Source organism: Panthera onca, chromosome D1, assembly GCF_046562875.1.
Source record: "Panthera onca isolate mPanOnc1 chromosome D1, mPanOnc1 haplotype 2, whole genome shotgun sequence".
Taxonomy (NCBI): Eukaryota; Metazoa; Chordata; class Mammalia; order Carnivora; family Felidae; genus Panthera; species Panthera onca.
The window spans coordinates 92,851,078-92,876,685 of NC_138348.1; the positions used below are offsets into that span (position 1 = coordinate 92,851,078).

The window sequence follows — 25,608 nt, forward strand, 5'->3', positions numbered from 1 at the left end:
GGGGCTGGGAGTTGTAGCATAAACACAGGGCTCACAGGGCCACCGGGGCTCCCTGATGGTGTGGAAAACCAGGACAGGCAAGAGGCCTGGGCATCCCCACCACCGTCTTCGGCTACTGAGTCAGAGCTGCTCCCAGGAGGCCTGAGGGAGGCCTCCATACCTGGCCCTGCTCCTGGCTTCAACACTAAGTTCCTGGAGTCTCTCCAACCTCCTCTCCTCACCTTGACCCGTAGCCTTCCAACCCCCTCTCTCCACATTAGGTTCCTGGTTGTTCTCTAGGTGGTGCTTCCAAATTTTGCTTCCTCAGCTTTCACTGGGGTGGCCTCAAGACCTTAGAGCTGGGGGCTGGCCATGTGAGGGGAGAGGCAGAGCTCCAGCCCCTCACTGGTCACTGTTGAACAATTCTTCCTGTTCATTGGGCGTGTGGGCCCAGCACTTCCAGGGCAGGGTCCCTAAGATGCCCATATCTGGGAATGATGGCCCAGGCTTGGGCTTCATGGCTTCTGGAGGTACTCTTACTTCAAAAATTTTTTTTTTTAATGTTTATTCAGTTTTTGAGAGACAGAGCATGAGTGGGGGAGGGGCAGAGAGAGAGGGAGACACAGAATCCGAAGCAGGCTCCAGGCTCTGAGCTGTCAGCACAGAGCCCGACGAGGGGCTTGAACCCACAAACCGTGAGATCATGACCTGAGCCGTTAACTGACCGAGCCACCCAGGCGCTCCGAGGCACTCCCATTTCAAATAAAGGGTTGCTGATTGACCGACTGACTAATTCCCATGATCCCTTTGATTCCTCTCCTCCCTGAAGAAAGACTTTCCCTCACTCCCCGTTCTTTCCCACACTTCACAGGCCAAGACAGTCCTTGGTATTTGTTTGCTTCTGTCTTTGTACTGCCAGGCCAAGACCTCGCAGACTCCTGCCAGTTTGCTGGTGCATCCAGAATCTACCCTCCCACTCTGGTGCGCACATGTGTGTGCGTGCGCACATGTGTGTGCGTGCACACACACGCACACAAACGCACAAACACACACATACACAAACACACACACAAACATACACACACACGTGCACAAACATACACACACACGCATGCACACACATCCTACACAGGCAGCCCAGACATGGCCATTGGTCTTCATTTATTGCTACAACTTTTGAATGATGCTAGGGGATTATAGTTTCAAATTCAGTCCTGACATTCAACCGAAGTCCTATCTGCTGCTGCTAACAATGTATACAGCACACAACTGCCATCATGTTAGTGCACACAGCAGGCTCTCTATAGACATTACATTGAAACCCAAGGCTGTGTTGCCATTTTATGGAAGCAACCATAGAGGCTTATGAAGGCAGTTGTTACGTAAGGAAGGAGATTTCTCCCTGGGCTGTTCCCTCCAGACTCGATGGTCACAGCCACCACTCCCCAGCACCGTGCCTCATTGTTCTGACCAGAGGGACAGGGAAAAGGGACACACATACACTGCTACCCCAGTGGTGAGGACTCCGGGAAACAGAAGAGCACGAGCTGAGAATCATCATTTTCTTCCATGGGAGAAGGGCAGTGGTGTGCGTGGCCACCTGTAGCAACCACAGCCCTGACCCCGTGGAATCTCACCGCCTTCATGAGACACTTTCCCAGTCCTTAGTTCTCTTCAGAACATGTCTATCCCCATTCCCTCATTTGATGTCACACTTTTTCATGTCAGTAGCAAGCACTAGAGAGAGTGTCCCAGCTTTAGGCCCCACTAAATCCTCCCATCTGACCCGGTCTCTGGAAGATGAGATCTCTATCAGAGAGCCTCTCTCTGGGGCCACACCCTGTGGAGATCTGGGGACGACAGCAGAGTCTGACCCTGGGGGAGTTATTCATGCCCCACGCTGCAACTCCACACCCCCAATATACACACACTCACCATGAGATGTTGGAAGAGCCAAGAACGCATTATATTGGTGGCATGCTTGGGCAAGACTCCTCGTTTGTTCTTGGACTTCTTATCCTCATTGTCCAGGAGGGAGGTGAGGTCAAGGTTAACCTTCAGGGCACGTGGAGAAAAAATCAGCATCAGCAGGCTGGCGGGCCAGCAGCTAGGGACCTGTTGCTATAGTGACGGCAGGCTCTCGCTGCCAACCCCCTTTTGCAACTCATTCTTAGGGCCCTGGGGAGGTCACCTTTCCTGTCACCGTGCACCAGCCCCTCAGAGAATGGGAGACAGGAAGAAGAAGAAAGAGGAAGAGGCGTGGAGAAGGAGATGAGAGAGGACACAGAGGAAATAGGGACATGTGGAGGGTATAGGAGAGACAAATTTGCCAGAAACCATCTACTAGTTATTAGCATCTCTAGGGTACTTCACAGTTTGCAAAGCACCTTCCTACCTATTATCATGGTCAGCACTCACAGAGCCCTGCAGGTTGGGAGGGCTCTGTGCAGCTGGTGTGAATCCCCTTCTGTGGATAAGAACTCCAAGACTCAGAGAGGTCAGGCGACTCATCCAAGATGACAGAGCTAATGTCACATCTCAGGCCTGACCTCAGATCCTCTTACTCCCCGCCACTTGTGTGTGTGCTCTATCCCACTGAGCTACAGAGTGGCTCGGGGTGGAGACCAGGAATAGGAGGTGGAAGATCCTTTGAGTGAAATCCCAGGTAGTGAAATCCCAGGAGTTGATAAAGCCTTTCCAACACCCGGCTTCTGATCTGTGAACTGGGGGTAACTGGTCCCTCTTGGAGGAATAATAAGGATGAGATGAGCTACTTGTGTAAAGCGCCCAGCACATGGTAAACAATTACGGCTGCCCTCCCCCATACCCATGCCCAAGTGCATGCCCTATGCACACACACTCACCTGTGTGTTCTGGATCTGGATGGCTCCCTGGGGGATTGCTTGGGTGACCACCTGACCCTGGGAGGTTACCATGGTAACCGGCTGGTATAAGGCTCCACCTGAGGAGACAACCAGTTTTTGGGTCCCCTGCCATGGGGGTGGGTAGGAGTGAGGGCAAGCAGGATTTCCAAATCCCTTGGCACTCCTATGCAAACACCCTCTATTCTGGAGGCATTCAGCCCCTATTGTGGGGGTGGGTGGGATGGGAACAGGGTCCAGAGAGCAGAGCCTCTGGTGGGAACTGTTTGGGGGAAGGGACAACAGCTTCATCTGGTTTTGAGGGGCTCATGAGACTCTGACCCAAATTTGTTCTGAACCATCACAATCAGGTCTTGGTGCTAAGCATCTATAAACTTATAGAGCATTTTAGTCAAGGAAACGAGCTAGGAGCCCCTCCTTGGCAGGGGACACCCCTTCCCATTTCCTAAGATAGTTCCTACAGTACCCTGCCCCCCACCTTGGGGTACCCCATTTTCCTCCCAGGAGTGTTCCCCACAATCCCCTGCACCAACCTGACACCACTTGGGAGTTGACGGTTGTCATGGCGATGTTGCCCTGCTGGAGCGCTGAGGCTGGGACCACAATCCCCTGGGGGTTATTGGAGACTCCAGACATGGAATTGGGGGAATTCTGCAGGAGGTCCTGGCAGTAAGGGAGGTGTGTGGTTTGTGACAATGTCACTAAATGCTTAGATGCCACAACCCCAAATTCCTCCTCCCCTTTTCTTCCTTCTTGCCTGCCCTCCTCCCTTCCTCCTGCTTCTCCCAGGACCCAAATCTGACAGACAATTCTTATGGCCTCCTAGAAGGGGTGAATAAGAAGGCTCAATATTAAAAACCAACCAACCAGTCAGCCAACCAACCAGCCAACCAACCAACCAACCAACCAACCAACCAACCAACAATATTTACCCACTTAGCCATTCCATTCTTTTGAAACTTGAGACATAAATTATATCGTAAACCAGTGGCCCCCACTTCGGCTTCACTTGGGAATTTCCAATATTGATGCCCGAGTTCCAACCCCAGAGATTCTAATTTAATTGATTGGGGGTGTGGTTGGGGCTTTGGCATTTTAAAAACTCCCCAAGTAGTTCTAATGTGTGGCCAGGGCTGAGGACCAGGCTTTATCTGCTTACCACCTCTTCACCCTTCACAGTGTTGTCTACAGATGCCTTCCCTGACAGTGTCTTCCCCCAGAACCTCACTTCCTCACCTACCTATGATGACATTTTTTTATTACACCAAGCTCCACACATAAGTGGCCTCCAATGTTTTATCTTTGTAACCTGAGCACCTAGCTCAGGTGCCTGGCACACAGTGGCTACTAAAATACTTGTTAAATCATAAGAAAAGACAGCCACCCTAGTCTCTTTATAACCTGCCTCCTAAGGGCATCTCATAGGAGCCTCAACCTCAGCCACCCGTCTGCACATTTCATCGATTCCTTCCTTTACCTCCAGCTCGCAACACCGAATCCCACTGCAAACAGTCTCCCTTTGCCCCGTGCTATCAACCTGCCAGCCCCCATTTTCCCCGTAAACAATCCTTCCAGTTTGTTTTTGCAGTAGCCAAAGCAGATAAGAAGACCATTTTTCTCCCTGGCACTCCGGTCACCTCGTCATTGCCATGTAACAGCTGGGCAAGGAAGTCCTTGGATGTTGAGGGACTCCGCTTGCCACGCACGAAGGCTGCAATAAGTCCTCCCTGCTTGCCTGCTCGGTGTGGGGAGAACTTGTGAGGAAGGATTTGGGTGTGTGAGAGGCTGGGTGTCTAGGCTTTATTTGGAGAGAGCAAGAAAGGTGGCCAATGAGATGCAGCAAAAGGAGTTGTACGAGACCTGCGTGGGTCTCCGAGCTCCTCTGACCATAGTTCCTCATCTGACGACAGGGCTTGAACCAGGTGACCCGTCTGATGGCTGTCTAGGGCTGACACTCTCATGCTCAAAGCCTAGAGTCACAGGGCATGAGCTGTAAGAATTTACATGGGTAAACAGTCAAGAAAATAGACTAAATCAGGGGGGAGAAAAGGCCCCTACCTTCCTAGCTTTTGTTTCAGGACTGGGAGAAGCTTCGGTCTTCAGCCTCCAGGGAAGGTCTAGAGGTTCTTTGAGCCAAACTCTTGGCCTCCCCACTCAAGCAATTCAAATCTAACACTGAGTCGGACCTTCAGAAGCCTAAAGAAGATTCCTTAAAAGCCACATATTCCAACTCTCTGAGGAAAAATAAGGAACTGAGGCTTATAAACTCAAGTGACTCACCCAAGGCCCCCAGCTGGTTCGCAGCAATGGGACTAGAACACAGCCCTCCTTCATCCACAAATATTGAACACCCACCTTGTGCCAAGAACTGGGCTACGAGGTGCTCCTGGAATCACAGGGGTTCAGCACATAGTTACTGGAGGCAAGGTGAACAGGTAAAACAATCAAACCCTGGAAGTACAGGGGCAGCATGGGCCCCAGAGGAAAGATGAGAGACTTGGGAATCAGCAAGTGATGGCCCTTCTGTGAGCCTCAGTCTCATTCATAAAATGTGTATGGCCCAGTGCTGACATCCAGGAGCCCTCAAAGCCTGTTTTTAGCTATGTGTCCATCTAAGGTCGATCCTGCCCTCGTTCCCAATACCCCGGCCAACAAGTCTCATAGGATGTAAACCAATGCTGATGTTATTTGAAGCTGAGGTGAAGTCGGAAGGTACACTGAATAGAAGAGGGCGCCCCTCCCTGCCTCTCCCCCTAAAACTGATGGAAATGACTTTTCAATAATCTCTTGTCGGGAATCATTCATGCCACGGTGCTCCTCATGGGGAAAGGTATTTGGGAATTTCACACATAAAAAGTTGTCCCAGACTTTCTTTTCCCCCGAAAAAGTATCCAGCAAGGTTAGGGAAACACAAGCAAAATCAGTAAAATAAATACAAGATGTGTGTTTTGGGATTCAACCAGCACACATATTTGCTTGCCAGAGGCAGAAGGGTGAGGAGCCTGGATGCTTCACCTGCTTATTCAAGCTCTGGCTGGTTCTCTGCCCTGTGGTTTTGCTAGCCTCCATGCCAGGTTCTGAGTTTGGGTAACTAAAGGCAATTTGCCTTATGCATGAGATCAGACTCTTCTCTTTCCTACCCTTTCCTCCTACTCTGGGGTCGTTGGCTGGGACGTGCCCAGAGGCAGCCAAGTGATATCAGCAAAGGAATGGAATGTAGAGCTTCAGGGACAGAGATCATGGGCAGGGCCAGGGCTGGCCACGTCTTAGCTGGGCAAAAAAAAAGAGGAAGCAAAATCTGGCATCGCTGAGGTGTGGGGGAATAACATCCACCCCTTACATTTGTAAATACGAGCTGTTTCACAAACCTGCCAGAGCCCTGGCGAGTTTTTAAAGACACAGATTCTCAGCATCATTGAATCAGACCCTCAGCAATCTGTATATTTAGAAACCTCCCTCAGCTGGTCCCAGAGATCAGTGGGTCTGAGACTACCTCTTTGTTGCACGTATCGAATATTAACAATGGTTTCACCATGCTATTTCATTTTAATCTCCCCACTACGATGGTGTCATCGGGAGAGAGATTATTCTATTTGTCTGAAGAGGAACTGAGGTCCAGAGAACCAAAGTGAATTCCTGGAGTCACAGCTGTGCCTCGCATGCGGGTCCTTCGGCTCTTGCGCTGATGCTCAGAGAGAGAGAGATGTGCCTTGGAATCAGACATCCAGGCTTGACAGAAGCAAGGTTCCTGGCACATTTGAACACCCAATAAATCATTTTCCGCTTCCTTTGGCTAACGCTACTCACCCGGGGAGCTGGGCTTGGCATAGTCAGGATTTAAAACCTGTCCTAGAAGGTCCCTAGAGCCACTTGGGTTCTTAGCAGCAGTGGAGATTCATCTGGGACTGCCGACCTAGTCACAGTGACCGGTTCTTGCCACGTGCCCGGCTCATTCCTGCCTAAGACGTTCCCGGGCCCAGGCCAAGCTCCAGAGCTGGAGCTGCGTCCCTGTCTTGGACGAGCTCTGTGACCTGACTGCAGCCATTTCAGGTCAAGCCCAAGGTCTGGCTCTCTGGAGCCTTTGTCTATGGAGACAAGGGGGCTCTGAAGCCCTGGGAATGGTCTACGGTCTTTTCTGAGGAGGGGGCTACTACGTGAGCAGAGGAAGCCCCTTGGGGAGAAGATGTTGGCTAAGCACACAGTATTTTCATCTTCTTGACAGCTTCTTCTTGGGGCTTATCAGACTCCAAACCAGGTGGATGATGTGTCTGGACCCAAATAGAGCTGTGTCCTTCTTAGAGCCCAAAGAGAGGTGAGGAGCACATGTGGTACAGTTTTCGTGATGTTCTTCTGCATCCAGAGTCCCCCCATCCCTGCCCAAACTGTCCAGGAGCCAGGGGCTCAGAGCTGGTTGTCTAGGTCAAGAGCTCTGCCTTGTCCCACCAGGAACATGTCTGTGGTGTCCCCCAGCCTCGGAAAGTTGCCAGAAGCCTGGCTTCCCTGGTTGAGCCATCCCATCTAACTGGGAAGCGTGCGGTCTCCTACTTTCTAGCAGTAGGACGTGCTTTCAGAGTACGAAATAGGCCCCAAAGCTGAAAATGTCCATAGAGTTTCCCAGGAATGCAGTGGCAGGGCCTGGACCAGGTGACCCACGACTTGGATGGAAACTCACGAGCTGGGCTCTGCAGGCCTCCCCAGAAGCTGTCCCACTGCTGATTCTCGCGTGCTGTTTCCCTGAGACACAGAGAGGCACAGAGCCTCTCAGGAGCAGGCACAGCAAGGTTAGGGGAGCAGCTTTAGATGGGCTGACAGCTTGTGCCTCCTATCCCCACCCGGGGACAAGCTGCAAAGCCTTTGCCGCCTGGGGCCGTCGGCCACTCTTTCTGCGCCGCGGTGTTCACTGTGGTGAGTTTTACTCCAAATCTCATTTGAGAACAAAAAAAGATGATTTGTGCAAAAGGAAACCTTACTGAAGAAAAAGTGAAAGTCTCTGGGATTACTCTTGGAAGTAGAGGGTGGGAGGGTGGGGCGTGACCTGACAATGTGTGACCTGACAATGACTGTGAACTCTGACCTCAGGGTCTGCTGTTGGCCTAGGAGGAGCCGGGTCAGTCCCTGGAGCCACGGGTCTTCACTGTTAACAGGGAAGGGCTTATGTTGCCCCGGGGAGACTTAACTTCCACTGAAGGAAGAAATTCCTGGAATAAACTGTGTTGGGAGGAAGAAAGGAAGGAGTGAAGGAAAAAAAACCGATAGAAAAACTGTCCTTTAAGTTATTTTGAAACAGCCAGAATGTTTATCTTACTAGGATGCCTGTAAAGCAGGGGATTCGAACTGGATGACGCTGCAAAGGTCTTTCCAGCTGAGGATTTTAGAGAAACCAGTGCCGTTCCCTAGGAATGTGTGGGTGGGTGGGTGGGGGTAAGCAGATGGCGGTGGGCTGGGGGGGCACTGTCTCCCACTCTACCCCACCCCAGCTGTCTGCCATCCACCCCCAGGCCACTAGGGGTCTCTGCTGATCCACCAGCTCAGATCACACTCCCCACAACTTCCCAAACCTCCCAGGAGGGCAGGTCTGTGGGCTAACTGGCCTGGGCTAGGGGGTGGGGACTTGGTTCTGGGCGCCACATTTCTGCAGGAAAGCTTGTCTTGACTCACCCTGGGTATGCCCATGGCCCATTCTCTTGACTCCTTCAATGCTTCCTGTTGGCCTGATATCGTGGACATATAGCATAATGGTGCTCTTTCTGTGTCCTCTTTCCCTGGCCTTCATTGCAGATCTTTTGAGGGAAAGAGGGATCTTTCCTTGAATTCCCCCCAACTGCCTACCACAGTGTTGGGTGCATGACAGATGCTCAATAAACACATGGCCTGACTGGGTTTTGGCCTGGGATGGTGTGTGTGTGTGTGTGTGTGTGTGTGTGTGTGTGTGTGTGCGTGTGCATGCGCCCTAGGCGGGTGAGGAGGGTGGGGAGGTTGACCCTGTCCCCAGACACCCCGTTCCTGGCAGCCTTCCTCCACTCTGGCAGGCCCAGAGTCCTGTCCTCGGCTGGGAAAAGCTGGGCTCCCAAACTCAGGGAAGCCAAACACATGTAAACAAGCCACCTAATCCTGTTCCTGCTCTGCTCCTGTTGGGGGCTTTAGTCTCAAGGGAAAGGCACTTTTGGCCTGTGGGGACAAGTGGCAGCTGCTGCTCTTAAGGAACATTCCTTCTCGGAAGGGGAGAAGTGCTCAGGTTTCATTAGCCTGGCTGGGAGGGCGGTCTCATGGTCTCCGGGTCCTCTGAGCTGGAGGGCTGGGGGCTAGGAACTGGCAGAAAGCACAGCTTTAATGGCTATGGCAAGAGTGAGGCAGAATAGCTCCTAGAACTCCACTTTTTGTCACTGTGGTCTGGGGGTGTCCCCTTTCCAGCCCAGTGGTGATCTTGCAGGGTAGATCACCTCCCTTTATTTCCACCAGCCTTAAAACTCCCTGGTCAAATCTTCACGATGGTTGGTCACTGGGCAGAACTTGGGGCTAGACTGAGGTGACTGCCCCCACCTCCTTGACCTCCTGCTAATCTTGCAAATGCAAACTCCCTGTAGGTCAGGAGGTAAGTCTACCTTCCCCAGGGAGGGATGTACTCAGTCCCTTCCTATTTTTTTAGGGACTTCACATGGTTGGAGAGTTCTACCCGCTCTGCCAGGCCCAGAGTCTCAGAACTGGGCTCACTCTGTACCACTCTTGTCCCTACTTTCAATCTATTAGCAAATCTAAATTCTTGCTTCCCAGCAATTAGTTTCTTCCTCTCTAGTGTTCAAATCCCTGCTCTCCAGTTAAGTGGAGTCACCTCTCCCTCTCCAGGGCCCAGGACCTCTGGTTCTTCATAGATGTCAGGAAAAAAGGTAAAGGGAGTGACTTTAACAAGTAGAACATAGACTTGGGAGTAGCCCATCCCAGCCTCTGCTGTTTATTAGGTATGTGACCTTAAGCCAGTATCTTAACTTCTCTGAGCTTCTCTTTCCTTGGGGGAGAAAATGGAGAAAATAATGTGCTCCTTGTGGCCTTGTTGTGAGGAGTCAATAAGATAATATATGTAAAGCACCTAGTACCTACTGTGCCTGAGATGTGGGGGAGGCTCAATAAGTGTTGAAATTTTCCCCTTTCTCTGCCAGATCTTCTTGGAGCAGCATAAGAGGCTACTCAATTAATTTGCCTCCAACATGTTTTCAGTCCTTATCCCATCGCCCACATTCTCCATTACCTCTCACATCTTTGGAGATTGGTCATCATTATCAGCCTCAAAGCATAACCCCCTACAACTTGGCTGCAAGATACTCCATTATGACATTTGGAGGTCAGAGATTATCCCATATCCACTTTGATATCCTTGGAACTCAACAGGCTCAATAGGCTTGAACAGATGCATGATGTGGGAATGAATGGCCTCTTCTCCTCTACCAGCTTCTCTCCAGGGATTCTGAAAGGCTGTCTCTGTTCCTTACCATCTCCCAGACTTCTCTCTATATAGGGAACGCTCACTTTTAGAGTTCCCAGATAGCACACCCCCCCCCCCCCATCTCCCTCCTCCAGGAAGTCCTCCAAAGCCAGTGAATCTCCAACTTCTCCAATGACAATGGGCAAAATCCTTCTGCTGGCCTATCTAATCCATATGCTGAGGTTTGCTCATTCTGCCTCTGGCAGGAACAGACCCTGGCCCTGACGGTGTGCAGGCTGGGCCCAGGCCTTCCCAGGGCAGGAGGAAGGAGGCCGAGTGATGGCTGGGGCAACCTGCAGCCACACATGTGGTTTGTTCAATCCAGACCGCTTCCTGTGGCTCTGTCTCCAGCTGCTCCTTTCCTGCCTTCCTCAATGTTTACTTGACCTGGAGCCTTCTATAGCTCATATAACTGATCAGGATCCTCAGGTGTGGCTCACAGCTCCCTCACACTGAGGTTGGGAGCTCCTTCTGGACAATTCACTTATGCTCTCACAGGACCTAGCACAGTGCATGCAGTAAGTGCCCCCCAAATGTTGGGTGGCTGAGATCTGCAGGTAAGTCTGATTTGCCCACAATAGGGTTGCAGCTAAAATCCCTACAGAGAAAGAGGGGTGAGTTTCAAGTCAAATTAATAGTTGAGCGAGGCAGGAGTTAGGGTCTCTCTAGTGGGATGGTTTAGTTTATGCCCTCTAGGGAAAGATAGGAGAAGCCCAAGTTGGAGTCTAGAATGAGCCTCCTTACCGAGGGGATTGCCCCTGCAGGAAGCCTGGGCTTGGAGCTATGAGGAAGCTTGGATGTCATTCCAGTGCGGGCAGTACAGGACGGCTTCCTGGGGATGTGGGAAAAAGTAGCTGTGGCTCAGTTCCTTGGGAACTCTGTTTCAGCTCCCTCACTCGGTGGAAGCAATCTCCCCCACTCCCTACCCCGATTCCATCCCCCAGAGAAAGTTCACATTCAGAAATGGAAGGCCAAGCTGCGAATGTGCCCAGCTGCCATAGAGCTGAATGGGGACACAGTATGGCATCTGGTGGTGGTGGGGGGAACCAATTTGAAGAAAAAAATGTCTCCCGCTTTGCAACACAGGCTGAATGATTAGCACATAGGGAAAACCATGAGCCAGCAGTTTGCAACAAAGCTGGCAGGCGGCTGGAATGTTGGTCCTGAGGATCATGTTCCAGAGGGGAGACACCCCTCCCTGGACCAGGCTGGCGCTCAGTGTGGCTATTTCAGGCTGGGGGGATTAAGGTCGAACCATGACGAATGTGAACCATCATACACACACACACACACACACACACACACACACACACACGCACCCACACCAGACACTCCTTTTCTCTCTTCTCTCCCATACTGGCTCCCATGCCCTGACGTCTGCCTCCTCTCCTGAAAAGTCTCTTGGCAGTGGAGACTCTCCTTCCCGGGAAGGCCCCGCCAGCCCCGCACCCCCAGCAGCTCAGGGAGACAGTGACGGGAGTCCGACCTGGATAGCATTGGGCACGTCCTCTTCACATTCCCTCTCCCTGCACCTGACTTTGCACTGACACCACACCTGCCTGGCCTGTCCCTTCATCCCACTGTGGCTGCCATACTTTCCCTCTCATTTCTGCCTCTGTCTCCATCTTTCTGGGGCCTCGCTTCCCTTTTCCTCGGTCTGCGTCTCCTACCCTTTCCTGTCCCACCCCCTCCCCCCGGCCCCGCCACAGATGTTCATCCTTCCTGTATCTCCTCTCTTGAATGTGACTCTCCAGAGTTGTCTTTCTTCCCCTTTATCTTTCTTCTGATTTCTCCTTCCCTCCTTTGGCTTCCTCTGGCCTCTCTTGATCTGTCTCCTTCTTTCTCCTTGTCTTACTTCTTTCAACAGATGTTTACTGGCCGTCCACGCATAAGATTTTGGGTTAGCCGCTGCCAGGCATGGGTTATAATTGTATATAAAATACTGTCTGTACCCAAAACACGTCTGTCATCTAGGAGGGGAGAATAACACTTACACTAGCGACTCAGAGATAAAGTCACATGTGATATTTACATATAAGTGGCCTATGGTGCTCTAGCAGTTAGTTGAGAGCAAGAAAAGTGCTTTCTGCATAGGGCACCTAGAGAGACCTCCAGGGGAGAGCAGCCTTGTTATTGTCCTTGCAGAAGAGGATGGGTTTGGTCCTGCAGAGGTGTGGAAGCGTCACCCTAACAAACAGGCATGGGTGAATGGGGACCTGGAAGGAGCCTTGAATATCAGGCGATAGGATGTGAAACCTCTGATGACAAATCCAAGCTTTCGAGCTCAGAGAATGACAAGAACAGAGCTTTAGGACAACAAACCCAGCAACAGAAGCTTAAGAGGCATGTGTAGGTAAGTGTGTGTGTGTGTGTATGTGTGTGCGTGTGTGCGTGTGGAGGGCTGAGGGCTAGCCAGACAGGACAGGGGAACCGGTAGAAATCTAGGGCAGCAACCTGTGTGTAATTATCTTATTTACCCACTGAAGTCAGAACTACGTACGTGGTGGCAGTCACAGGCAATGAAGGGACAAGTTTGAGAAATTCCAAACGGAAGCACTTGCTAAGTGTCTTTTCTTCTTTTTCTGGCTGTCTTTGTTTTTGCCCGATTGTCTGAGTTCCTCTTTCTAAGCAGATCAGAAGCTTTTTTGCAGTGGCCACCCCAGGGCCAGCTTTGCTGTCGGGCAGAGATCTGATATTTACAATGACGGGAATCAAAGTTCTCCCTCCTCCGTCCTCAAAGCTCAGAGGCACCGAATGCTGGGATTTCCCGGGAGGACCGACTTTCGCAGGCAGCATCTCTGAGCCCTGGCTCACCCAGAGCCCATGTTATCCTTCTCTGCCAACTCCACATCCCCAGTGGCCCTGCTTGCTGCAGACTAACTTGTCAGCCCCAGGACCCCAACCTGAAGCGGGCCACTGTGGCTGCTAAGCCCCCTGGCCCTCCTTTCTTCCCCCCACTGCCCTGGTACACCCCCAATGTCAGCGCTCGAGGTAGACTTGGAGAGCCCAGGAGGGGAAATCCAGAGCCTCTCCAAGGACCTGATTATTTCCAAAGACTTGTGCTAATTTTCTGATATGATCCTCACATCTCTGTGAGGCACTAAATCCTCATTACTTTTCCTGACCGATGCATTCTAATTAGATCAACACTTAAAAAAAATTCACAATAGCCACAGGATGGCTTTCCATCTCATTAACTCCTCACTTATTATTTTCATGAAAATTACTGATAAAAATGTGCATCTCCATTTGGTGAGGCCTCACAGCCTCCTCAGCTCCTATCTTGCATCTCTCCCGTCACCGGGGCTGCGCAGCGTCGCCATGGTAACCCACAATAATAGAAACTAATAAATTACAAACGAGATGCTCGTTGAGCAATTATTGTCCTCTTTTATGCAAGTTTCTTGCTAATTTTGATCATAAGGGAAAGTACAATAAGACTCTGAAGGAATGAGTCTATTTCAAGAGAATATTAGCAAGCAGAAGCCTGGGCGGCTGTTTTTAGATCTGTAATAAAGTGATTTGGTGATTTCAAGCAATGGGAAGAGGAAATAAACTTCTTGCCTCATGTCCCATGCAGTACTCACTGTCAAGTCCCACAGAGATCCCTCTGGGGTGGGTTTAATGTAATACTTGTTGTCAATATGTGCAAGGCGTGGCTGACCTTCTAGAGGCCCCCCCCCCCCCCCGACCCTTTCCCTGCCTCTACCAACCTGGAGGGATGGATTAAGTGTGTTGGCCCTTAAAGCTTAGAGATAAAAATGACACCCCCTTTCTTAGGCATTCTTTCCAGCACCTATCAATCTTAGAAAGCTTATCCTTTCCCCCAAGCCCGACTGTCTCATGAGAATAGGCTACTCTAAACCTCCAGGGGCCTTCCACGTGTCTGTCCTAGACTCGGGAGCTCACTGGGAAAGGAAGAAAGTGGTGAGCTATGGCTTACGTAGATGTCCGTGAGTTTGATGAAAAGGTGGTCACCAGGCAGCTTTCTTAGCTCGTAGGTTTGGGGAAAATATTCTGCCCTGGAGGGAAAACTCCATTCTCACCTACAACACATAGCTGCCATTTCCACATCCCCGGTCCCCAGGAGGAAGGTGGCAGGTGACTCTTGGGAGGGGGGTAACTTGAAGTGACATTTACAGTGGCCCTGAACCTTAGGAAGACAGAGGAGTCAGGGTAGAGCAAGCAACTAGAAAACGATCTGGGAGAAGCAGTTGCATGGGAAACTGTCTTCATTTATTAGGTGGGTGGGATTCAGGGAAGGAGCACTTTCCCCAAACTGTCCTTCTCAAGAACATGGAGAGCTTAGCAAGCCCTCTTGAGAAGTGCATGAGGCTAGGAGGTTGGAGTCCATCGCGGGCTCTGCTCCTGCCTCATCCTCCAGGAAAGCTTTCCATCTCAACACTTAGGCACATTTCTTAGGATATCTCGGGCCGGGAAGCCAGGAATCACTTTGGTCATCTTCTAAGGAATATTAATGCCTTGGCACGGTGCGTTCTGGTATTGCTGATGAGAAGGAGTGGATCAGAGGAGGGCCCTTATGCTGAAAGGATCCAGTGAGCCTGCTCCACTTTCCTAGGCCACCAGGGGACCTTCAGACATTTCTACACCTGGCTTAGGAGCTAGGACCCAGCCCTGTGTGTTACCTGTGAGTGAAGGTTTATGGAGGGCTGGTTGGGGGAGTAGGGTCCCCCGAGGTCATTCCTGAGCAGGTTATCACTGTGCATCTTGGTTTTGAGGCAGGTGATGTAGCGGTTACAAAAGTCCTTGCAGAGTTCATTGACTTTCTCCAATTCCAGCAGGTGAATTCTCAGGACCTGGATTGCCTTCACCATCTGGGGAGAAAAGGGGAGAAGTGAGCCCAGGTGTTCAGATGACACTCCCCGTGCTGCCTTGACCTCCCGAGCCCTGAGCACACCAGGGGGGAGAAGCCCATCCCCTGCCCCAGGTATACGCTTTCTCATCCACTCGATTTAAATTCTAGTTACGGCTGTCTGCTGATTGTTTGCATGCTTTGAGCCCACTGTTAACACAATCTTTCTTGAGTAGTGGTATTCTGAGGACCACAGAGATGAAAGCCAGGTCTCTAGCACCGGCCCTGCCACGTGTCATCTGTGTGACCTTGGGCAATTGCTCTGCACCTTGTTGTCTGAAAAATGGGGATAATTATGCCCTCCCTAACAACTGTCTAGGTTGGTTGAAAGGATTCACGAGTGGAAAAGTGAAGTGCTGAACAGGCACGAGGAAGATGGAGATCAGAATTTCTTGTGAGTGCCCGAAGAAGTCAGGGACTGTCTATTCTTACACATGTACTCTGAGTGCCTCATGTAATACAGGTCACCTTGCAGATGCCCCCCATTGATACTTACTGACTGACTAAATCATCCAGCATGACCTAGCTGGGCTCTGGAACACCTCGCTGTCCGTGGTGGTTACTCTTGTGCCCTTTGGATTGTTGTATGTGTGCCTGTTGCCTCTTCAAATGGATATTCGCAACCTTCCCTGGCAAGGAGCTGTTTCTCAACTGGAGCTTTCTCTTTATCATTGTTATTATTATGCAAAGAAAAGTGCTGCTGGAGGTTTGGAAAAGACAACAATAAACTATGCTTGACCCAATCACCCTAAAACAACAATTTTTTTTTTTTTTGTCTTTTCACCGTGTGTAATTTTGTTTCCTGTTTTTTTCCTTGGTATACCAAATGTATTTTCATTTAAAACAAAATGTTTATTTATTAATTTTTGAGAGAGAGAGAGAGAGAGAGAGAGAGAGAGAGAAAGTGCATGTGCACAGGTGGGGAAGGGACAGAGAGAGAGAGGCAGAGAGAGAATCCCAAGCGGGCTTGGAGCTGTGGGCGCACAGCCCCACATGGGGCTCAAGCTCACAAACCGTGAGATCATGACCTGAGCCGAAGTCGGATGCTGAACTGACTGAGCCACCCAGGTGTTCCCAAATGTATTTTTCTAAGCACCGGAACTATTTTCTCCATTGTCCCTTCCAGGCTGTGAGCTTCTAGAAGGGAGAGATGGTGTCTAATTTGCTTACCACGTTATCCTGGCACCAACACTATGGGTACTGAGTAAATATTTGTTGAATGGGTAAAGATAATTGAGTAAATATATTTTTAATTGTTGCATATTTTTTCCCACGTGTGCCATCCTTAAGCAATCTCTGATTGTTGGGCATTCAGGCTACTTTCAATTCTTCAGTTTTACAAAAAACATTCCAGTGACTGTTTTCCAAGTTACAGCTTTTATTCATGTGTCTGCATTATTTCCTTAGGGTGAGTTCCCAGAAATGACAGGAAAAAAGCTATGGGCATTTTTTTGGGTCATGATAACTATTGCCAAATTGCTTTTCCAAAAAGCATTGCTCAACTGATGTTGGAGCAATCGGATATCCACAAGGAAAGAGGTGAACCTTGATTGAAATCTAACATCTTCTATAAAAGTTAGCTCAATGGATCAAAGACCTAAATGTAAGATATAAAACTATAAGCTTTTAGAACAAGAATGCAGAAGAAAATCATCAGGACCTAAGCGTGGGCAAAGAGGTCTTAGGCTTGACAATACCAGCTTGCCCCAGAAAAGGAAAAACTGCTAAATTAGGACCCACCCAAATGAAAAGTGTTTGCCCTTCAGAAGACCCTGTGAAGGAGATGATGAAGAGGCAAACTATAGATTGGAAGAAAATACTTGCAAACCATGTATCTGACAAAGGGCTTATTTCTAGAATATATAAAGAGCTCTCAGCAGTAAACAGTAACATAGCAAGCAACCCAATTAGAACAGGGACAAAAGACAACATGAGACATTTCACTGAGGAGGATATACAGATGGCAAATAGGCACATGCAAAGATATTCAAAGTCATTAGCTACCAGGGAAATGTAAATTAAAACCACAGTGAGATATCACTGTACACCTATCAGAATGGTTAAAATAAATAATGGTGACAACACCAGATGCTGGCAAAGAAGTGGACCACTGGATCACTCATACATTCCCGGGGGACATGAAAAACGGTAAAACATTTTTCTGGAAATGTTTATTTCTCTGGAAAACAGTATAACAGTTTTGTTTGTTTGCTTTTATAAAACTACATATATGCTTACCATATACCCAGCAATTGCACTCTTGGGCACTTATCCCAGAGAAATAAAATATGTGTTCACACAAAAACCAGCCAAAGCAGCCTTATTTCTAACAGCCCCAAACTAGAAACAACCAAAATATATTTCAATAGGCGAATGGATAAAGACACTGTGGTACATCCATGTCATAGAATACTAGTTAGCAACAAAAAAGAACAAACTATTGAGACACTCAACAACTTGATGGATTTCAAAGAAATTATGCTGAGAAAGAAAAGCCAATCTCAAGGGGCGCCTGGGTGGCTCAGTCGGTTAAGTGTCTGACTTTGGCTCAGGTCACGATCTCACGGTCTGTGAGTTTGAGCCCCGCATCAGGCTCTGTGCTGACAGCTCAAAGCCTGGAGCCTGCTTCGGATTCTGTGTCTCCCTCTCTCTCTGACCCTCCCGTGTTCATGCTCTGTCTCTCTCTGTCTCAAAAATAAATAAACATTAAAAAAAATTTTAAAGAAAAGCCAATCTCAAAAGGTTACACAGTGTATGATGCCATGTATCTAACATTCTTGAAATGACAAAATTGTGGAGATGGAGAACAGATGGGTGGTGGCCAGGGGGAGCAGAAGGGGGCGGGAGGGAGAAGGGAAGAACTATTCTGTACTTCGACTATCAGCGTTTACATGAATCTATATATGTGAGAAAATGGCACAAAACTAAACACACACACTGAAGTGCATGTAAAATGGTGCAATTTGAATAAGATTGGTGGGTTGTATCATTGTCAGTTTCCTGGTTGTGAAACTGTACTAACAGTTATGCAAGAAGGGAATCAGAACTTCTTTGTATTAGTTCTTAAGACCGCATGTGAATTGACAATGACAACAAAATGAAAAATGAAAAGGGGGTGGGCCTTGCTGCCTTTTGAGACCCATTGATGTCGACATAAGCAATATACAGGGAGTCCCTGTTTAATTCTACCCTTCTAGCTATTGGCTAACATCTTGGTGCTTAGGAAACAAGCAGAGAATCTCTCCCAGAATTTTGATGGTCAGGTGTGAGTAGAGCTGTGTGGCTGGACATCAGTGCCACACTCCTGTCTGAGCTTCGCTGGCATTTCTAGTGGAGTACTACTGAGTAGTCTCTGGGTTAGCTTTTGCATGGCCTGATAGCCAGGAACTGTGCTCAACTAATTAAGGGCTCTCAGAGTACTGAATTAGACTAATTGTCACTCAAAGACAGAAACCAACAGTTTTGTGTCTTCACACAGGGCTCAATCCTAGGGTCTTACCTTAAAGGAGTGCTCCCTCTGTGGGGCTGAGACCAAAAGAGACTGTGCTCTCCCAGGCAAAGAAAAGAATCATGACTTTAGAATGGATTATTTGGTACTGAATGAACATCTGCTCTAAGTTTCCTACTTGACTTTGGCCATGGATACCTTGGTTTATGTCTTTCAGAGTAATTAGCACCACATAAAGCATTTAATAAATGCCCTTGACTCGTTGATTGATTGATAACAATACCCGAACATTTCTTATTCTTACTATGTCTCAGGCACTGTGTTAAACCTATCACATGACTTATTTATACCACAGAATCACCTCTGCAAATAGGCACCATGATTGCCCACATTTTACAGTTGAAGAAAATAAAGCCCAGAGGTATTTTTACCGGTTTAAAGTCACACGGCTGGTAAGTGATAACACTAGGATATGAAGCTGGGTGACCTATGTTGCTTCACCCTCAAGATGGGCTCTTGGGATTTGTGTAGATGGAGAAAAGCAGTTTGAAGGGTGCATGGTTTCTGGGGGGAAAGTGGCTCAGTGATGGGAAGTATGAGGTTCGAGGAAGACCAAATATTGTTGGGGACATTAAACGTTTGGATTTCCAGAACTCTCCCTGGTAATGTTCCCTTATTCAGCTGCTCTGGCTTCTCGTCTCTCATTCCTGGCCTAGTGCACAGGGGTCAAAATACCTACTGATGTAGGTGTCTGCCTCCTCCTCCATAAAAAGAGAGGGTTGGGCTCTCAGGTGCTTTCCATTTTCTGATTCCCTGAACATGACCAGGACTTGTGCCCTCAATTCACTGATGGGGCTGGAAGGGACCCCAGGAGATGACCTGGGCTGGTGTCTAGGTGAGTGGATGGTCCAAACTCTAGGATACATGGCTGCCTCCTCTCTTCTGAGGCTCTCCCAGTCAGAACCTTTGCTTCAGACCATCTCTATTTTCGCTCAGTCTGCTGATTGAGAAGTTCTCCCTTACGTTTACCAAAATCTCTTCTGCCTGAATATAAAGAGCTTACTCAGCCTTTTGCAGGCATTAAGAATACCTACCTAGTGCCTCTGTCAATACACCTCCCTTAATTTAATGTTATCCATTCAACACAAATATTGAGTCTCACTATATGCCATACACAGAACAAGGCATTGGACTTGAATAACTTGTCCAACTAGCTTTGTCTTCTCGAGACAAAATCATCCTAATTCTTTAAACCTTTCTTCTTTTTTCCCATCCTTCCTTCCTTCCTTCCTTCCTTTCCTTCCTTCCTTCCTTCCTTCCTTCCTTCCTTCCTTCCTCCTTCTCTCCTTCCATTTTATCTTTCCTTCTGTCTCTGAGCTTTCATTTACTGGACTTGTCTTCATTTTTAATCAAGATTTCACTTCTTTATTTATTTTTAAATATACATATACACATTCACATCACAGTAAGGTACACATATCTATTCATTTATTTAAAAAACATAGCCAATAAATACTTACTATTAAAAAAGAATCAGAAAGTACAAGTAAGACAAACTATAAAGTAAAATCTATGCAGAAAGTTTTTGTTTAAATGAAATACACACACAGTGAGCTTACACCAGATCCGGTGCACGGTGGCCAAAAGTGGACCTACCTTTGGGTCTAACAAAGCACAGTTGAAGGATTACTTTTTCATGGGATAATGGGCTTGGTTTAAAGATTTAAGAAGGTAGAGTAAATCATAATGGTATTCTGAGGCATGAATATGTAGGACCTATTCAATACTAGAGAACAAGATGGGCCATACCATTAGTGGGGGTGACTGTGTGGCAGAACAGATAGCCTGTGGGGGCTGTTGCCAAACAGCCTGAATCCAGGCCTACTGTTTACAAATTGGATGTTACGGGCCAGTTCCATGACTTCTGTGGGCCTCAACGTCCTCATTTGTAAAATGGGGATAATGATCATCCCTAGCTCATAAGATCTGATGAGGGGTAAAGGAGATAATGATGTGAAAATATCTTATAAGCCACAGGGAACCAAAGGCATATAATTTTTTAACCTTTTTAAATGATTTCTAATATGCTGGTGGCTTTTCTATTGCCATTCCATATTCAGCTGGTGGAAACAGAATCATTCCCAGTGTTTTGCCTCTGTATTTATGTTTAGTAAATCATTCTCTATCCTACGTGTTTGCAATTTTGGGTTTTTGCTTCTAAATCAGAATAAAACTCTGATTTATTAAACTATTTTTCTAAGTGATCAATGTCATATAAAAAGTTATTTCAAATCTTCTAGAGCAATAACAATTCCATTTAATTTAATATCATCATCAAATGTGATGAATGTGTTCTCAATCTTCTCCCCCTCCCCAAGTCTTGCTTCACCTCCAGCTTCTCTCTCTCTTTTTGCTCTTTCAAAATAAAGAAACAGCCCTTTTCTTCTGAGAAGTGCCCTTCAAAAAAAAAGCAAAACAAGATGCCATCTTGCATTTTAGTCTCATACCACTGCACATGAGCCCAACCAGTCCTGGGAGAGTACCTGGGACTGGAGCTTCTGGCTGGCTGTGAAGACGCATGGTGTGATGTCCCAAATCTACTATTTCCTGCCTGCCTATTTTGGACAAGTGGTTTAACTTCATCTGTAAAACTTAGGATTGTAACCCCTACACTGTAGAGTGGGTGGGAAAGTCAAATAAAACAATGTATGTAAATGCTGTGGGTGCATAGTGGCTATTTGATAAATGTCTATTCCTTATGCTAACCCCCTCCCCCACCCCGCTACCACCAAGTTCCTTTCTGAAGAGTGGCCTCTCTTGTAGGATCGTGGCCCCCTCACTTGATAGTCATAAATCCTTGCCTTCCAAAACATTTATATACATACCACTTTATGATTTGCAAAATGCTTTTCTCATCATCATCTCACTGGAGTCTTCTAACCATGGGGATACACAGGTGATACGCTCGGGTAGCCAGAATTCCACGCGGCAGTTAGGGAGGTATCCATTCCCTGGGGGACAGGTTCTTTTCACCCTCTCCTCCTTCTGCAAGTCAGGAAGCTGGAACTACTCTCCCTCACTTACAGGCAAAAGGGTTTATAAACTTGCATTCCTTAAAGTGCTCAGATATTTCCTGCGGGTCATTAGGGCAGCCAAAGCTAAATTCTAATCAGGAATTGTTCTCGACCAGACCGGCTGGATCTGAGCAGTTGAAGTGCAGCGTCACTGGAACAAGGAGCAGGATGTGGAAGAAAAGGTGAAGACTGGAGGTGCGAGAACTGCCAGACGATTAGGGGATAAAACGAATGGCTCTGGAAGCCGTCGTGCATGACCAGCTAAATCACGTTTTAGTCAATAAGGCGACACTTCTCCTCTGATGTCCTCAGAATTTGGAGAAGCAAGTGGTTCGGGGGAAAGAGGTGGGCTTTGGGAATTAGACCCACTTGGTGCAAATCCCAGCTCGGCTGTGGGACCCTTACTCCTTGATTTTCTCCTCTGTACAGTGGGGATGTCAATAACTACCTCATGGGGCTATTACGAGAACTGAATAGAGAAGGGTGGTCAAGAACAATGGGGTTTGGAGGCTGAGTCTCGGGGGTCTTTCACCCACTGAGAAATTCTGGACAACTTACTTAATCTCCAGACTTTACTTTCCTCATTTTTCCTGTGAGATGGGATAATAATAGCAACTCCCCCAGAGTTGTACTGAGGATTAAATGAGATGCATCTAGAAAGAACTAAAAACAAGAGCTGGTGCATCCAAAGGACTAGAGAAAGAGTAGTTAGAAGTCAGCATGACGGGTAAGAGTGTGGGCGCTGGAGTTCGGGACCTGTGCAGTATCTGACTCGGGCCTCTGCCTTGGACTAGCTGTGTGATCTTGAACTAAGTGATGCCACCTTGTGTCTCAGTCTCCTCGTCTTTAAATGGGGATAATAATAATACTTGTAACCTACCTCGTGGGTTTGAAAACAGGATTAAATAAGATAATATCTGTAAGGTGTTTAGAATGGCACCTGGCACCTGGTAAGTGCTCTATAAATGTTAATCATGACTAGCTTTGATTATCCTTATTTGCTTTCCCTTTCCTGGTGTTGGTAAGATTTTTCTGTCCCTATGTAGGGACTGTGGGACCGAAGCCTGAAGTGAATGACTCTGAACGGGGCTGCCTGAGGTCTCTGTGGGCCCAGACTTCTGGCCTGGTTCCTTCCTGTGTCTCCTTATTCACAGCCTCCGGCCTCTGGCCCTGCCTCTTTAGAGTGGGCCCAGGAGTCTGGGGGGCCCCATTTTGGAGCTGGCTTTGCGGTCAGGCAGCCATAATCTGTCCCTCGAGCCACACCAGAGTCTCATTAAAACGTGCCCCATAAATGTTAAAAAATTTACACATAAAAAAATTCCATGCATGAAACTGAAACCGTACGTTTTACAGCCTCGGTTTGAAATCTTGCATAATATATAAAACCTCGGGACTGCACTGGGGGCCCGTAAATCAGATTTTATAAAACAAAAAGCTTTTACCTTTCAAAGGGGTTTGGGGAACTTGCAAATTTTACAAACTTTACCAACTGCCAGTCAGAGGCTGCTGGGTCCAAACGGGGGATCAGTGGGTCCGGTAAGAAATGGGTCTGGTGAGCGCTGGTTGGATGTGCGGACTGGGGTGGAGAGTATCCAGAGGGAGGGAGCTCTGGATGGTTGGGGGACAGGGGGCAGTGTGCCAGCTTAGCCACCCACAGCACTGAAATAGGGAGGTAGAGAGGGTCAGAGAGTGGGGCCCCAGGGGATGGGTGGGGGGGTCGGCAGGTGGGGATCTGGAGAAGCTGGTGGCATTTATAAATGAAGGCGTTACTAACCCCAGAAAGAAGAGAGGTGGGGTGACCCTGGAAGGAGCAGGGTATTGGGAGCCAGCAGACCTAGGGTCTGGTCCTAATGAGTTATTTCCCTTCTCTGGACTTCAGTGTCCCCATCTGTAAAATGGGTAGTGGGATGGGCTGAACCAGCTTCTCTCCATGGTTTTCTCCCCAGCTGTTTGTGCAGCTGGCTCAGCAGGGGAGGGAAGTTCCCTCTGAAGCCTTCTATCTGGGAACCTCTCTGATCTTTGGGCAGCTCTGGGAGAGCTCAGTCAGCCGTTCCCATGGGAACCTGTCTGGGAGACTACTAGGAGCAAGGGAAGGGACCAGTCAGCACTGCGATTTGCACGGAGGATGGGTGGCTGGAGGTGGGAGGATTGATGTCCAAATGGCGGGTCTGGCAAGACTGGGGCCGACGGGCTCTCTGGGCTTGGGAGAAAGCAGGATCAGAGCGTGGCTTGAGGGTTCAGGGTGGGCCAAAGTTTGGGGGGACCCATGTCCTCCTGACAATCCCATTTGTGAAAGTCAATATTCAAGGGCAAAGGAAAGCCGCCCTGACACACATATATATAAAAAATAAATCTCTCAATTATCTCAGCTCATTTGCTTGGGGTCTCTCATTTTATGTCCCTGCTCCGCTGCGCAGTATATCTGTCCGGATAAAGAGTTACAGTCCGTTGGGCTACGTGTACAGGGTTGTAAAAAATACAGATGCCAAATTAACTGGCTGTGGCACTCAGCAGCTGATTGAGCTGATAATGACGCGATCTGACCTTTTTCTAATTTCTAATTATGTGCATCTCGTCTGTGCTGGCTACATGATTCTTGTTCTAATGATGGCTCCTGTGGTTGGCCTCTTCAGCTGCCCCCTCCCGACACAGAACTACAAATGGGGTGGCAAAGGGTCTTGCTTGACCCCCCCAAATAAAGTTGCAGGGGACCAGCCACACGGTCTCTCTGATGGCCAGGAGGAGAGTTTGGGAAGGTGGATCGCCTCACCCAAGGGATACTGCATTTGAGATTAACCTTCTGGATGCCATGCATTTTTAAAGGACATTTAGTTCCACATGCCATCTTGTTAATTTTTTTGTTACAGTCACATGAGACAGGTGTATTAGATCTATAGACGAGAAAACCGAGCTTCAAAGGAGTTACGTCATTAAAGTCACACAGAGGGTAAGCAGTGAAGCCAGGCTCAGGCCCTCTGTCTCTAAGTGCTCCTTCAACCCTCTCTATTTATTTATTTATTTATTTATTTATTTATTTATTTATTATTTTGTTTTTACTTTATTTTTTAATTAATTAATCTTTTATTATTTACTTATTTTTGAGAGAGAGAGAGAGAGGGTGTGAGTGAGCGAGGGGCAGAGAGAGAGGGATAGAGAGAATCCCACGCAGGCTCTGCACTGTCAGCACAAAGTCTGAAGAGGGGCTCGAACTCACAAACCATGAGGTCATGACCTCAGCCGAAGTCGGATGCTTAACCCACTGAGCCACCCAGGTGCCCCCAACCCTCTCTCTTTAAACAAGTGACCGGTCAGCCAGCCATTGACCGTGGCTAGCACATCTAGGTAAATCAGGCCCATATGGGTGGGTGCGATATCTGAGGACGGTTTCACCAACTGCCCCACTCCCAGCCCAGTCACCCAGGACAGACGACCAGGCAACACCAGAGATCTGGGGCCACTGGGGCAGCTGCTGCTACATCCACATCCCTAGGTCAGGCGTGCATGTAGCAGACGCTTAACCAAGTTTTGCTGGGTTGAACCAAGAAATTGGATTCTTTGAGTGAACAAAACCCAGAGAGACCTAGGCAGTGTTAGCAAGGGGAGAGCACAGAGCTGGCCCCTTTTCGGTATTTTCCAGGTTATACTGGAACAGGAGACTGTCCTCAGTGTGTCTTTGGTAGCTCGCCTGGCAGGCAGTGGTGGGTAAGGTACGTGAGGTTCGTTGCCCCAGGACTCCTGCTTCTTAAAAAGGTTTCCATTCTTTTATATTACTCGGTCTGATTTTAGGTATTTTCTACCAACTTAGGCCTCAGCTTCTTTTTGTGTCATGTGACAGGAGGGGGTCCTGGCCCCCCAGGCACAGTTTAGCTCCCACA

General features: G+C 48.4%; 1 protein-coding gene across 10 annotated transcripts in view; it reads right to left on the reverse strand.

Moving 5' to 3' along the window:
* Nucleotides 1–25,608, reverse strand: part of PKNOX2 (PBX/knotted 1 homeobox 2) — a 315,397-nt gene that overhangs the window by 18,894 nt on the left and 270,895 nt on the right. For 9 of the 10 annotated variants that reach the window (XM_060605135.3, XM_078432921.2, XM_060605139.3 and 6 more), the window contains 4 exons: nt 14,985–15,173; nt 3,395–3,524; nt 2,844–2,941; nt 1,915–2,034 (listed from right to left, as the gene is read on the reverse strand). In XM_060605135.3, the coding sequence (XP_060461118.1) occupies nt 1,915–2,034; nt 2,844–2,941; nt 3,395–3,524; nt 14,985–15,173 (537 nt within the window). The remainder of the gene's footprint in view (nt 1–1,914; nt 2,035–2,843; nt 2,942–3,394; nt 3,525–14,984; nt 15,174–25,608) is intronic. The other variant, XM_078432922.2, reaches the window with a different exon arrangement.